The following is a 14,168-nucleotide window of genomic DNA, read 5'->3' as shown; positions in this document are numbered from 1 at the left end:
ACTGGCCATGAGGAATTCTACAATATCTATCCTGCACTAATTTGTTTGCTTTTTTACATCCCACACTTTTACTGCATTTCAGTACCTCTTAAAATCTCCTTTGTATTTAAGTGTGGTAGATTAATATGTTTCACATCTGCAGCAGATATAGCAGATGAATCTGTTCAAGGGCTCCAGGAGGGAGATCAAATTTTAAATTAAAAGAATGGCACATGGTCATCATGGCTATCACCAGTGCAGCTAATCAGAAAATGTCTCCCTTCGCGCAATGGAAATTTTGATGAAAATGCAAAAACAAAAAACAAAAAAAATTGATTGTGAAGCATTCCATGGGAAATTTCAAACTTTTTGGCAAAAAAAAAATTAAAAACTGAAAGAAATGGTCCAAAACCTAAAAAATACCAGCCAGAAACTTTCGTCTGAAAACCCACTAAAAACATGGCTGAAACCTAAAACTTTTGTATTCAGAAGTGCTGCCATGGTGTCTCACAGGAGTTGTAGTTTGGATGCCTCATGCCCCAGTTCTCTTCTATAGGCCAGACTCCCTGGCTGGACTATATCTCACATGATGCACCACAGTCTCCCTTCTTGGTGAGCCACTGTGGTGCATCATGGATAGTCTGGCTGGGGAACTTGGCCCAGAGGACACTGAGTACATAAGGCACCCAAACTACACCTCCCATGAGTCACCATGCAAGCATTTCTGAATCAAAAACATTCTGGCATTGCAGGTGAATTTTTTTGTTTTCAGGTGTTCTGTAAAAAAATAATTTAGATAGAAAATTTTCAACCTGCTCTAATCAGCAATGAAAGAAATTGCTTGCTTCCAGAAACAAAATTAGAAAGAAGAAAAAATAAAGGGCAGGAGAGAACTTGGAAAGGAAACTGGAAGAAAAACTACGAAGCTCAATTCAGAAGCAAGTCCAATGTGGTGTATGTTTCACCAGCTTAGACTCCCTTAGATTCATACAGACTTACTGACATTTAACTTACACTCCCTACTTATCCTCTTTGGATTTGGCTTGCTGAGTTTAGTTTAGTCTAAAGGAATGTAAATTGGTGTTGGTCACGTGCCAAGGGTATGGAAGAGAAGAGTGTATCTTGAAAAGTAACAAGAGTAGACCACTCCCCCATTCCAGTATGCTGTTACAATAGCTTTTCATACTGAACAGTTTTGTCTCACTATATTACTATAGTTACTATATGTTCCCCCTTTCTCTTTATCGTACCTCTCTGTTTTCTCCTGTTTTATACTTACATTGTAAGCTCCTCAGTGCAACGACTGTCTTTTTGGTTAGTTGTTCATACAGCACTTCGCAAAATTGGCTTTTGGTCCATGACTGGGGCCCCTATGCCCTACCTCAATACAAAGAGTAATTCTTATACCTTCTCTTGGCTTCTCGACAAATAAGTTATATCAACTTAGCCTTCCACACACTTCCCTAGAGTGATCAGTATTCACACTCCAGTAAGTAGGTGTATCTCCCACAACCTTATATTACATCAGCATGTCTGACTTTGGCTCACATCATTGACTTAGGGCCTGACTGATGATCCAATCTGGATCTCTTCCAAGAGTGTAGACTAAGAGCCAGATCTAAGGCCCATTGAAGTCAATGGGAACCTTTTGATGGGCCTTAGATCAGGCCCTAAATGCAAAAAAATGAAAAAGAAGGAACAAATATCATTCTGGTAACACCGTCATGAAAATTTACCACAAAACCTACTGAACCGTCCTTTTCCATAATAATGACAATGTTAAAAATCTTCAATATATTTTAGTCATCTCTTTAAAAGTATTATTGCCCTGGAGTGAAGGAAGAGCAGTAAAATTTTGCAACAATTAGTTTATTCTTTGTTGCTGAATTCTAGTTAATACATTTATTATGTTATAATAGAGGGCTTACAGAAAAACGTGTGATAGTAAAATAATTATTTGAGAACAGGGTTCTACAAGATATATTTCTTGAAAAAACCTCCTTATACCAGAGAAAGATTTCCTAGCTACATACTGTATTGGTAATTCTCAGTGCATACAAAAGTATGCAACTACTAGTAACACTGTGCCCTTGTTTATTTGAAAAGCAGTTGATAAATATTTTAACATATAAAGTACCTGTATGAGGAAATGGGCACCATTTTGAAGAAATGCATCATTTCTTATTGGTAGATTTAAGATGTCCTGGGGTTTCCCTTCCGGAAAGATGAGGATGCCTCTTCCTGAAACATTTAGGATGTCATCTTTTGCTCGCTCAAGATCCACGGTTCCAGCAGGAACGTACAGGACAATATAAACCAACCTCACAACTCCGACTGTTCCTCTTTGCCTTGCAAAACTCAAGGACAAAAAACGTCCTGTTGGGTTGCTTTCAATCCTCTGGTTCTCCAAAGGGTAAAACTCTATTAGACCATAAATATCATCACTGTCCTGAATGTAGAACAAAAGCTACAAGAAGAGAAAAATATCGTTATTACTATATGTCACCATTAGCACACACCATATAGTATTATTCATTCTTCTAGTGGTGGTTGCTCTGATTGTTACCATGAGATTTTCCACACCCATTTTTCTGTGAATTTATAGTGTTCATGAAAAACTGAAGTGTCCTTTGTACAGAATATGTATAATAGTAGCTGTGTGAACTTACTCACAGTGCACCATCGACATGTGTCAACTATGACTCAATGAGTCCACCTCTAGAGAACAAAGAATAGCTTAGTTCCGTGCCCATTCTATACTTGGCCTCTGTTGAAATTACCAACCAAGATAACAATTAATTAAAATTGTGAGAATGATTTGTGCGCTGTAGACAAGGTGCTTAGAGGCACACATATAAGAGCTGCATGATTGCATACCCCCTAGCCAGGGACTCTGCTTTTCCCTCCCTGGCCACTAGGATGTAATTGCAAAATCATTGACTATACAGTGTCTCCCTGACCGGATCTCACAGAGATCCTTGAAATGTCAAGGCACCCATTGATGTCAAGGCACCCATTGCTTTGTAAGGGATAGAGCTTAGGAGTAAAGGTAGCTAAGAAGGAGGAGAATGTCCCCCAAGCTGCTAACAGTTTGAATACTATGCCTATCTCCCTATGCTTCCTAAACAAAAAATGTCATGGGATTACAGCCCAGAGTTGCAGTAAACTCCATGCCACTATATGGGAGAAATGGGGCCTGGATACACATGTGGCCACTTGGGGGGAAGTCATTAACATTAGTTTTCTGTCCCCTGAGCGGCTTCACATAACCCTCCACTGAGCACCTGTTGAATGCCCCTTCTGCACCAGGCCTAACCTGCAGAATATTATTACAGCCAGTATGGGGCCATTTTACAATCAAGTAAATAGACTTAAACATGCCTCACTGTCATTTAACCATGAGACAGAGATACTGTTTGTACAGTGCCTTGCACGATGGGGCCCTGACCTCAGTTAGGGTCTCTGGGGACTACTGCAATACAAATAGATACAAATAATTTTGTTCCATGGTTTAAGTACAAATCCTTAGCCTTTCTAAATGATCAGCTTTATCTAAACGCGAAAAAGTCTTTTTACTTCCCTGCCCACTTCTCTGAAAAACAACATAAAACCAGACTTACCTCGGCAGGTTCACTCACTTCTGCACCACCCTGTATTGTATCAGCTAGAATTCTAAGCAGATAGGGCTCTGCCTCTTCAGGGAAATCATCATTGATAATGTTCAGAAGAAGTGATGCCAACATCTGTCCTTGAGCAAAATGTAACACCCCTGAGGCAGGAGTGATGTCTGCAGTCACAGGTGAAGGATCACTGCTATTACGAGTTATAATCCAAGTAACTGAAACATTTCCATGTGTTCCACCATTTCTTGCAACTGTAATTCCTTCAAACCTATGGTTGTGAAGAAAAGTAAACATATATTGGCTTATCCTAAACATGAAATGTTTTTCCTAGTTATCCATCCTCTGAATGCTGTAGGCTTTTACACTATTTGTCCCCTTTCAAAAGGCTTGATTCGGATCTCTCTTAACTGGTTTATACTAGTATAATTCCACTGACTTCAGTGGAATTAGTCTTGATTTAATTGGTTCACATGAGATCAGAGTCAAACCCTATAGTTTGGTCTGATTGATAGTGTGGAAAATGCCATCATAATTTAGATTTAGACTTTTCTTAAACACAAAGACTATTTTTTAATGAACCATATATAATATGGGTGATGGTACAGCCTGAACTCCCTTTTTTAAATAAGAAAGATATTGAGAAATACACATTTATAAAATATGAGATTTAAATATGTCTAGTGAAACCTATTAGTTTGATTTCTCAAATGTAAGTAATTTTCATCTCTTCTAGCCTTGGTTTTTAGCAGTTTACAAGTTATATCAGATAACAACTCTTAGGCATGAGCGCTTAATTCATTCAAAATCATCATTGTTTCTTCTATATTGAAATATTAAACCACTACTATTTCTGGGTCTGGACATACTGTCTTGGTATCAATGAGGTACGTTCAGTATTTATAAAGTTATGCTTCTTGCTATTAAATTAACTAACTTTGAAAAACTCCATTTTTATTCGAGAGGTATTTTAAATTAAGGTGACCATATATTATTGTGTTTTAATTGTAGTTCTGTAAATTTAGCATGATAAACAAATTAGTGAAACAAATTAATGTAGTTACAACACCTATACCTTTTCCATATGAAGCTTCTCATCCCACAAAATGTTATATCCAGAGGTGAGTACACTTATGATTCAAGATGCCATGATTTTTTAACACAACATTATGTAAATTGTACCTAGTTCACTCTGTTTCTAACAAAATCTGCATTCACTTAGAGCAGTGGTTCTCAACCAGGGGTATGCTTACCCCTGGGGTACACAGAGGTCTTCCAGTGAGTACATCAACTCATCTAGATATTTGCCTAGTTTTACAACAGCCTATATAAAAAGCACTAGCAAAGTCAGTAAAAACTAAAATTTCATACAAACAATTACTTGTTTATACCGCTCTATATACTATACACTGAAATGTAAGTACGATATTTATATTCCAGTTGATTTATTTTATGATTATATGGTAAAATGAGAAAGTAAGTAATTTTTCACTAATAGTGTGCTGTGACACTTTTGTATTTTTATGTATGATTTTGTAATTGAGTAGTTTTTAAGTGAGGTGAAACTTGCGGATAGTCTGGAAAGGTTGAGAGCCACTGACTTTGAGCAGCTAAGAATGCAGGACTAGTTTAATGACTGTGTAATTAAAATATGCTAGTCCTGCATCATTACTAAAAAATAAAAAGTACCCCCTTCCAGAGAGGCTTCTTCCTGGGATTATTAATAATGTGGTAGATGGGTGCACCTCTTGCTATTGTGGGGGTTAACACAGAGCAATGGCAGGTAGTGAGTATTGCTACAGAGCCCATGTCTATTTTCCAAACACAGCTATCTCATCAATAGTAAACATTTGTACAAAACTTTAATCTTAATGTACAAAACCCTAAAAATAATGTTACTTCAGTGTTAAAATTTGAAGGACTGCAAACTTATACATTCTGTATTGTGATATTATAGCACTTAACATTTTCCCCTTCCCTAAGAAAACTACCCCCAAAACAGCTGTTTCATAAATCCAAAAGATAACATTTTAGCTACAGTTGGAAAATCTAAAGTACCTTGAAGTTTGGTCTTCATCAATGACAACCACCTGATCAAACAATACACTGTTGATTGACAGTACTCCATAGGGTTTGTCATTAGGTTTAATGGTGACATGGACAATAGAAGGGCTTATTAAAACAGCATCTCCTTGCAGAGTGTCGTTAAGGAGCATAATCTGAAAGGTCTCTGCAATTTCTGGTATGGCATCATCGAAGATTTTAAATTTCATGTCAGATTCATGCACTTGAGATGGGAAAACAATAGTCATATTTGGTTGCAGATCTAGGAAGTCTAAATAAAGCTGTGCGTGTGCTGTTGAATTCCCAGTTATGATGATGTAACGGACAGAGACTTCATATTCATCAGATCCAATCAATTTTCCGCTGTCATCCTTACCACGAACCACTTGAATTGTTAGCACATCACCCTCCTCGGGCACGATATAAGCACTCTGAGTGAATCGCACAGGGCTGTCATTTTTCTTAATAGTAATCTGAACAGTGTTTCTTGTTGCATTGATTTCAGCCCCTCCTTCCACACTTCTCAGATGAACATTAAATATTTCATCATTTTCTGGTATCTGGAAAAATAATATTAACAGCTAAGAATAACTCATGTTTTAAATATACGCAGAGCAGTCTGACTATCAAAACTGCCTTAATTTATTCTTCAGTACAAGCAAACCAACAGATCATTCAGTAGTGCAAACAGGGGAACACACCTATAATTTAGTATACCTTGACTCAAAACACTTTCCCAAAACAGAACATTTCCATTTTCCAGAACATATTGCTGTACTTTAGAAATATGAATAAAACATAGATATACTGAAACTAAAAATGGGTCTGAACCAAAACACTGGCTCTCACCACTTCCAGATTTTTAGGAGACTGAAACTTTGCATCATGGGACCATCGCTATCTGCTGCTTGGAGCATTTTACAAACTGCTTCTCTGTGAGATAATCTCTGCTCTCAGTTATCCAGGTTTAAATCCTGAGTAACCCTACTGACTTCACCGGTGGTTTATGCCAGAGTGCCTGAGATATGGCCCTATGAGCACAGCAAATGGACATGACCTTGTTCAGTCTCTCACCATTCATATAGGACTAGATGAAAGAAACTGCACACATTCTGCTCTCAGATGGACCTACACAATTCCCAGTGAAGCCAATGGGAATGGAATGTAGGTGAGGAAAGAATTGGGTCCTGTATCTGATCCTTGTTTCTGACACTCACAATAAAGTAGTATTTACTTCTGAAAGAAATACCAGTGCAAAATTAATTACAGTTATTGCTGATGGTAAATATTCAGTTATAAAGTGGACACATCCTTTCTAAGCACTGTTATTGCCTTCAGCTCTTTAAAAAGGTTCTAATTCCCTGCTGTCCAGTATTTCTCCTCTTTCATAAACATTTGCTAATTGGCCACCCTTGGATCCTTTTCTAGGACTATGGGAGTGAGTGTGCAGCTGTCTTTAAAGCCAGTGCCAATTTCACTCCTTGTTTGGCTTGTGGCACTAAAACTTGCATAGTGTTGTTGACTGACACAGCCTTTTTCAAACCTGGAATCTGAAAGATCTAAGTCACGGCTCTCCCATACTGAGGTACAACAGTTATTCTGTCTGACCAACATGGATGTTATTCATTTATGTTTCTTTTAGCCCACCCGTGGTCATACTCTCCTGCAAAGCCATTTAAAAGACAGTCAAAATATATAAGACTTTTTAACTACAAATGATGTTTCTGCAACTCGGAGCTGTTGGGTCAGTTAATTGGATCATAAGTGGCAGACAAAAGCATCAATCAAACTTCACCAAAGAATTTGGCACAAAGTTTTCTCAGTCCTGCTTGTCTATTATTTTCCCCAGATAAACTCCCATACCACTCAATAATAAAGAAGAATTTTGTCAGTAGAATAACAAAGACATATTAAAGTGTAGTTCTACATCGAAAAAATATTTTAAAAGTGCCATTTTGGAGCCCCATGTCTGTGGTTTCTCATTGATATCTATATAAAAGATAGTGCTCAATTTACAGATATGAAGATGTCTTTCTAACTACCAGTCCTGCACATTCAGTGTAGGTTCTCATAGTAAAATTGGGTTCTTTCCATCATCAGCATCATCATAAGTGAGATTTCTGCCGGCCAGAATACGCCCTCATTTACATCTGTGCAATCTTATCAGCAACACCATAGCTTTCAGTCATAGAGTTCTGAGAACACGTCTCTAAATAATCACATCTTCATTATCTCCACAAAGGATTACTAGGCAGAACCCAACAGTTCCATGTTGGTATTACAGACTACAGAAATATTAATTTTTACCTGGAGGAGATGTTTCTGCATCTCAAGCATACCAGTCTAGAGGAAACTTTTCTGATACTATAAATATCATTAGAGTTGGTTGAAAATGGTAGAGCTTTTGAAAAAAAATTCTAAACAATTTTTGTTTCACAGGTTTCTTATTTATTCATTTTTTTGGTGAATTTATTGAATATTTTTAAGTTATTCAGTTTTTGTTTTCTCCCCACCTTATCTGCCTTTTTTTCCAGTCTCTCACCTATGCTTCTTCCTTTCGAATTGTCTTATGGACTGATAAGGAGGCATAGTCTGGATAGTTAGAAGTAAGGATTTATAGGAACTTTAAAACAGAGTTACATAAGACAAAGGAGAGCCACATGCTCCCCACTGTGTATCTGGTGAAGCTGACTCTGGACTGCTTCCAACCCTTCTTCCTGGCCCAATCCCATTCTCTCTAACGCGCTCTGCTCTGAAAGACACTGGACATACTCCTAACACCTTTTTTCATTCTGCCATTGAAAAAGGGAAAGAAAAGGAAGGGGAATAAAAGAGGAGAAAAAACAAACTGGAAAATTTTTGATTTGGGGTTTCCCTCAAAAAAAAAAAATTAAAATATCAAATGAATGAAAAAATTGTAAACATACATATTTTAAGAGAAGGCCGTTTTGGGATAAAATTATTTTTAATTCGAAAAATTTTGAATAGTTCTAGTTATTATGTAGTGTTCATGCTGTTTAGAAGGCTTTTGGCCAGCATGGGCCTTTTGTTTTATTATTATAAGGAGAAGCTATCTATTTTCAAAGTGTTGCTCTATTCTTAAAAGTGTCTGTGTAAAAAATGAATCTCTTTCAACAGATGTGCTCCTTATGTCCACTCAAAGTAATGTCATCTTATTCTAGTGACAAACATAAGATTTACCTGCTTTTCACACCTGTTAGCTATGTAGAGCCAACACAGCTAAGAGAGACTGCTGGATTCTGTTCCATCTTATGCATCATTAACTGAAGGCAATGAAATTGCACAGGCATTACTAAGGGTATAACTATAAATAAGGGGTTAATATGATCTGCTATACCTTCATAACTGGTAATATAAAACAAGGAAAGAGCCCAAGTTGATTGTCTAACTACAGGTTGACTTTGAAAGAAAGCCAGTTAAGAAAAATATATTTTTATTTGGAAACAGAGAATATTTGCTATGGAAGATTTTACAAATCACTGTAGGAGGGACAGTTTAATAATGGATAAGCACTATACTTTGAGACCTGGGTTCAATACCTAATTCAGTCATAGATTTTGTATGTGACCCTGGGCAAGTCACTTAACCTGCCCCATACCTCAGTTTTTCATTTGTAAAATGGGGATAATATTTTCCTTAAATAAATATGTATTTATATTATTTGTATTTTAGTTGTAGGTAGGAGCCCCATTCATGGACTGGGACCCCACTGTGCTGCATGCTGTACAAACACAAAACAAAAAGAGGGTCTCCACCTCAAAAAACTTACAATAAGTCTCACAGGAGTGTTGTGCAGTTAAATTAATTAAATGCGCAGTTGCTGCTGGGATGAGGTGCCAGACAAGAAGGTAGAAACAACAAATGTGGAATCCTGAAATGCTGGTATTTACAAAGTCACTTTTCTGAGCAGAACCACACTAAAGCCTTCGCTAAGCCAAGCAGTTTTGTGCATTCATTATTCAAAGCCATGATGCATACAACTTCACCTTCTGCATATCAAAACCTTCTAAAATGAATCCAATTTGTTCCTACCTGGTCATCGAGCACTGTTAAATTATAAATCAGCACTGCTCTCCCAGGAGGAAAGGTAATATTGCCCTTAGCTGGGCTCAAGTCTTCTTCAGCTGCGTTTGGGCCACCTTCTACCTGCAAAAAATTCATTTTTCTGATCAACAAATATACAAGACATTTTCAAGGCTTACGTAACTTCAGATAAACAGGAATACAAGTCTAATATGGTTGTGTCAGTCTGATATTCGAAATAAGCTGTGTGGGATACACAAAGATTCATTGAATAGTCAATGGTCTCCTACCTCACAACTCTAAATATTAGGTATAGCAGAGGAAATTTTGATTTCACAAGCCATGTTGCAATAGTTGCAACAAAAGGGCTATTTTGGGTAAATATGCCTATCTAGCTGAATGTCTAACGGGACAAATCAGAGTAATCATGATGGAGGGATGGATGGCCAAAAGAATAACTAGAAGAAATTTGCTTCAATACGGGCCCATGAGAGCTCTTTAGTGTCCACTGATTCATAACTGGTTCTTTTGAATAGCTGAAAGAATGCGGACTATAATTTATTATACATAATTATCTGGATGGAACTAAATTCTGAGATAGAATTCTAGTAGGAATTGCTTTTGTGGCATTTTTTTCTGGTTTGTGACATTGAAGTTATTTATTTTTATGCAGTTATAATGAAGTTACAAATGAAATCTAATCAAACAACAGGCTACTTAGGGCAGGATGAGAATTTTTACATAGCTGATACTTCATAAGTACATGTACTATTTGCTATGTGATAATATCAACTGATTCTATAGAGGGCAAAATTTCTTTGACACTAATACGTAAACAATAAATTGCATAAAAAGTCACATATTACACTGTACTTACATATTAAATATAGAATATAAAATTACAACAGCTCAATTGGGGTCATAATCAAAGCCCTTTGAAGGCCATAGGACTCTTTCCATTGATTTTAATGAGTGAGGGATCAAACGCTTGGTAGGTATTATGTCCAATTTTGGGCTTCACATGTCAGGAAAAGATGTGGACAAATTGGAGTGAGTCCAGAATAGACCAACAAAAATGATTAAAGGACGAGAAAACCTTTAATCTAGAAAACTTGGGTTTGTTTAGTCTGGAGAAGAGAAGACTGAGGGGGAACATGATAACAATTTTCAAATACATAAAAGGTTGTTAAAAGGAGGAGAGAGAAAAAATGTTCTCGTTAACCTCTGAGGCAATGGGCTTAAATTGCAGCAAGGGAGGTTTAGATTGGACATTAGGAAAAGATTCCTAACTGTCAGGGTAGTTAAGCACTGGAATAAATTGCCTAGGGTGGTTGTGGAATCTCTATCATTGTCTAGCATGCTCTTAAAAACCTCCGATCACCTGTCAGGCATGGTCTAGCAGAAGACCTCTCAAGATCCCTTCCAGTCCTATGTTTCTATAATTATGCTTTCCCATAGACAAGCAAAACTGATCCAGAGATCCACATGAAAGAAGTTTTACTATATATGAAATGCAGAAACTAAAGTATACAATTGAAACTTAGGTGGATAAGAAAAATTAAATGAGATATTCAACATTTCAAATGTTGCTAGATTTGAATATCATACAAGATACAGTATGGCCTAAATAATCTAAAGTAACTAATGATTTTGCGTGCCTCTCTTCTTGGGTACCAAGCTTGAGATATCTTAAAGGTACCAGATTTTCAGAAAACCCTGAGCCAACATTTTAAAGTGTTCAAAAGTTAGGTCAAATGGTGAAGTTCTACTGTAACATTTATTTGTAAATATCACTTCAGAACTTCTTTTGACCCACCTCCAAGGACATTTACCCTTTCTGTATTTTAAAAAACTTTTATTAAACAATTTTTAGTTCTTGCTGACTTATTTTCCACTGGTGCAAGTTAACATAACTTTGTTTATCTTCCTAAGTTTTTTTTTCAAACCCTGTAACTGAAATACAAATATTGTATCATTATTTACCGAGATTAAATATACAAATTATAAAGAATATCTACCATTTTCTAGTGTCTCCCAACAACTGTCCCTCAGATTATAGCTGGTTTACCTAACTACAATGTTTTTCAAGTGGCAAGTAAAGCACTCCTGTTTAACAAAATTTAGACAGCAGCAATTAGTCCTTTGTCTACATTCATACATATATAGCAGGACTATGATTTTAACCATGCAGTTCTAAGAAGGTATGCTGAGGTGTGAAGTTGTTTCAATAAACTTACCTCAAAAGTCACAGTCACAGTCCCATAGGTTCCCTTCTCCCTAATTAGAGTCAGAGGCACAAATTCATTTCTACCTGTGGGCTCATTCACTGTGATTAATGCAGACTAAAGGAGAAGAGAAGGGACAGGCAATCAGGCATTGATCAAACATCTCAACAGAGAGAGAAGAAAAAACTGTTACCATGGAAATACCAAAGTCCCACAAACAAATTAATCCAATCTGTAAACTGGTCCACCTGATGGTATGACGTTTCCTAGCAACCAATTAGTTCAACTAATAAAAAGCTTGAAAGACTTCAGATAAAAATATTAGCAGTGGTTACTTGAGTGCTTTTTTCTTTTTTCCCCCTTTTTTCTAGAAACAAACATCGCTACCATATACAAGCTACTTGGCTTGTATCATTATTATTTATAGAAGTTCCTAAGCCAATTAAAAACAGATTTTCTCCCTTCTAAAATCATTTATTAGATAGTTAGATAGTTACATTGATTTTAAAATTACAGGACATAATTTATGTTGTGATACTGATTTTCATAAGTAGTCCAATTTTATTATTTTACAAATATGAGTTTTTAAATCTATTTTAGCTACAAAGACTTGTTCAGTCAATAAAGTTTAATTCACCCAGAAAACAAGTTTGGGCTATTTCTAAGGTTCTTGTGCTTTATTAGTAAAGGGCCTCCTTGTACAAGAGCCAGCCACATTCAAGATGGAGGGCATAAGCATGGAACTGCCCACTACTAATGGACTGGAGAGCTAGCATGGCCATGGTCCAGCCCCTACCACAACACAAGCCAACAGAACTAGCTTAGCATTGCAGGGAGAAGCAGGCATTGCAAGTTTTAATAGGTGGTGGAGTACCTCTAGAACACTACCAGGAATTCTAGCTGAGTCAGCTAGAATTCTTTAAGGGGCTCCAACTGCCGTTCAGCCCCATCTTATCTCCACAATGCAACATGTGACACTCTGTCTGAAGCACTGCAAAGGGCACTCCCAAGCACTGTATTCCAGAAGTACTGACTAATTTATAACATGTTGGTGCCCGTGTGGGATTCTGAGATGTAAGTATAAAAATACTGATAACGGATTAGTAAGGACCACAATATTTTCAGATATCCACAATATCTCTGGGCCAAATTCACCAATGGCATAAGTGAGTGTATATCCATGTAAGGCAATAGAGTAGTCCTCAACTTACTTTCACACCAGCAGTGAACTGTGCTCTCTAAAATGCACGTAGCAACATTACACATCATGTTATTGCTTTGAAGAAGAGAGGGTCTTACGCTGCACCCAGTGAAATAAATGGGAGCTCTGTTACTGATTTCAATGGGAGTAAAATTGGTCCCAGAGTTAAGACAGTATATTACCAACTTGCACAAGGAGAACACTGACTCATTTCACTTGCAAAGTGATGAAACCACTAAATAAAGTGAATTCCACTATAGGTACTAATCTACAGTTCTTTAAACTTTTGTATGGAGTTCCTGATTTGCTTAAAACCACCAAGGCCCCACCTTCCCCTGGGCTGCAAGTTCTATGTCTTCTAGGAAGACTAGCACACAAGCTTGCCCAGTGTGAGAGCAGCCCAATGAAAGCATGTCTGATAGTGTTCAGTAGAATTTCAGTCATATATATTTAACCATATTAAAGAAATCTGTAACTGGGCTGATTTCAAGTCACAAATGGGAGTTAGGTGCCCAACTGACACAGACTTCTAAGGAAATTAGGCACATAAATGCCCTTTGGTGCCTTTGGAAAATCACCCCTTTACACTATTTAAAATGATTAAGGTATAGAATGTAAAAACATACCATATTGAAGGAAATAATTCCAAAGGCATTGTCATTTGATAAGATTGTTACAGTGACAGACCTTGGTGACCCAAGCTTTATTCCTGCAGATGGTTTCTAAAATTAACAAGACATATGATAAGTGAACCAGCGATTCAGACAGTTTAAAAAAATGCAGTTTTTCAGTAAGAACTTGTTTTTAAAAAAATATGTTTTCATTCAAAGTGTATGTCTTTCCTTTTGTTGTTGTTGGAGCTTTTTTATTTTTTTGATTGGTTCATTGTATTTTTGTATCTGGTTACAAGTTCCAAGAAAAAGGTATTCAAGTCAACAGAATGCAAAAAAATCACTCTTACTGCCTATGAAAAACACATTCTATAGAGTCTGAGTCTGGTTAAACAATAAAATGCTCAAAAGAAACGTTGAAGAC

The 14,168-nt window shown here is 36.8% G+C and overlaps 1 protein-coding gene across 3 annotated transcripts in view; it reads right to left on the bottom strand.

Annotated features, from left to right (window-relative positions):
• The window catches only part of ADGRV1 (adhesion G protein-coupled receptor V1), a 412,710-nt gene that overhangs the window by 379,852 nt on the left and 18,690 nt on the right, over positions 1–14,168 (bottom strand). For all 3 annotated transcript variants that reach the window (XM_073344461.1, XM_073344462.1, XM_073344463.1), the window contains exons 4-9: positions 13,760–13,855; positions 11,945–12,049; positions 9,717–9,830; positions 5,658–6,223; positions 3,600–3,870; positions 2,117–2,446 (exon numbers count right to left, since the gene is read on the bottom strand). In XM_073344461.1, the coding sequence (XP_073200562.1) occupies positions 2,117–2,446; positions 3,600–3,870; positions 5,658–6,223; positions 9,717–9,830; positions 11,945–12,049; positions 13,760–13,855 (1,482 nt within the window). The remainder of the gene's footprint in view (positions 1–2,116; positions 2,447–3,599; positions 3,871–5,657; positions 6,224–9,716; positions 9,831–11,944; positions 12,050–13,759; positions 13,856–14,168) is intronic.

Source organism: Lepidochelys kempii, chromosome 5 (genome assembly GCF_965140265.1).
Source record: "Lepidochelys kempii isolate rLepKem1 chromosome 5, rLepKem1.hap2, whole genome shotgun sequence".
NCBI classification, from domain to species: domain Eukaryota; kingdom Metazoa; phylum Chordata; order Testudines; family Cheloniidae; genus Lepidochelys; species Lepidochelys kempii.
This window is presented reverse-complemented; position numbering and strand designations above follow the sequence as displayed.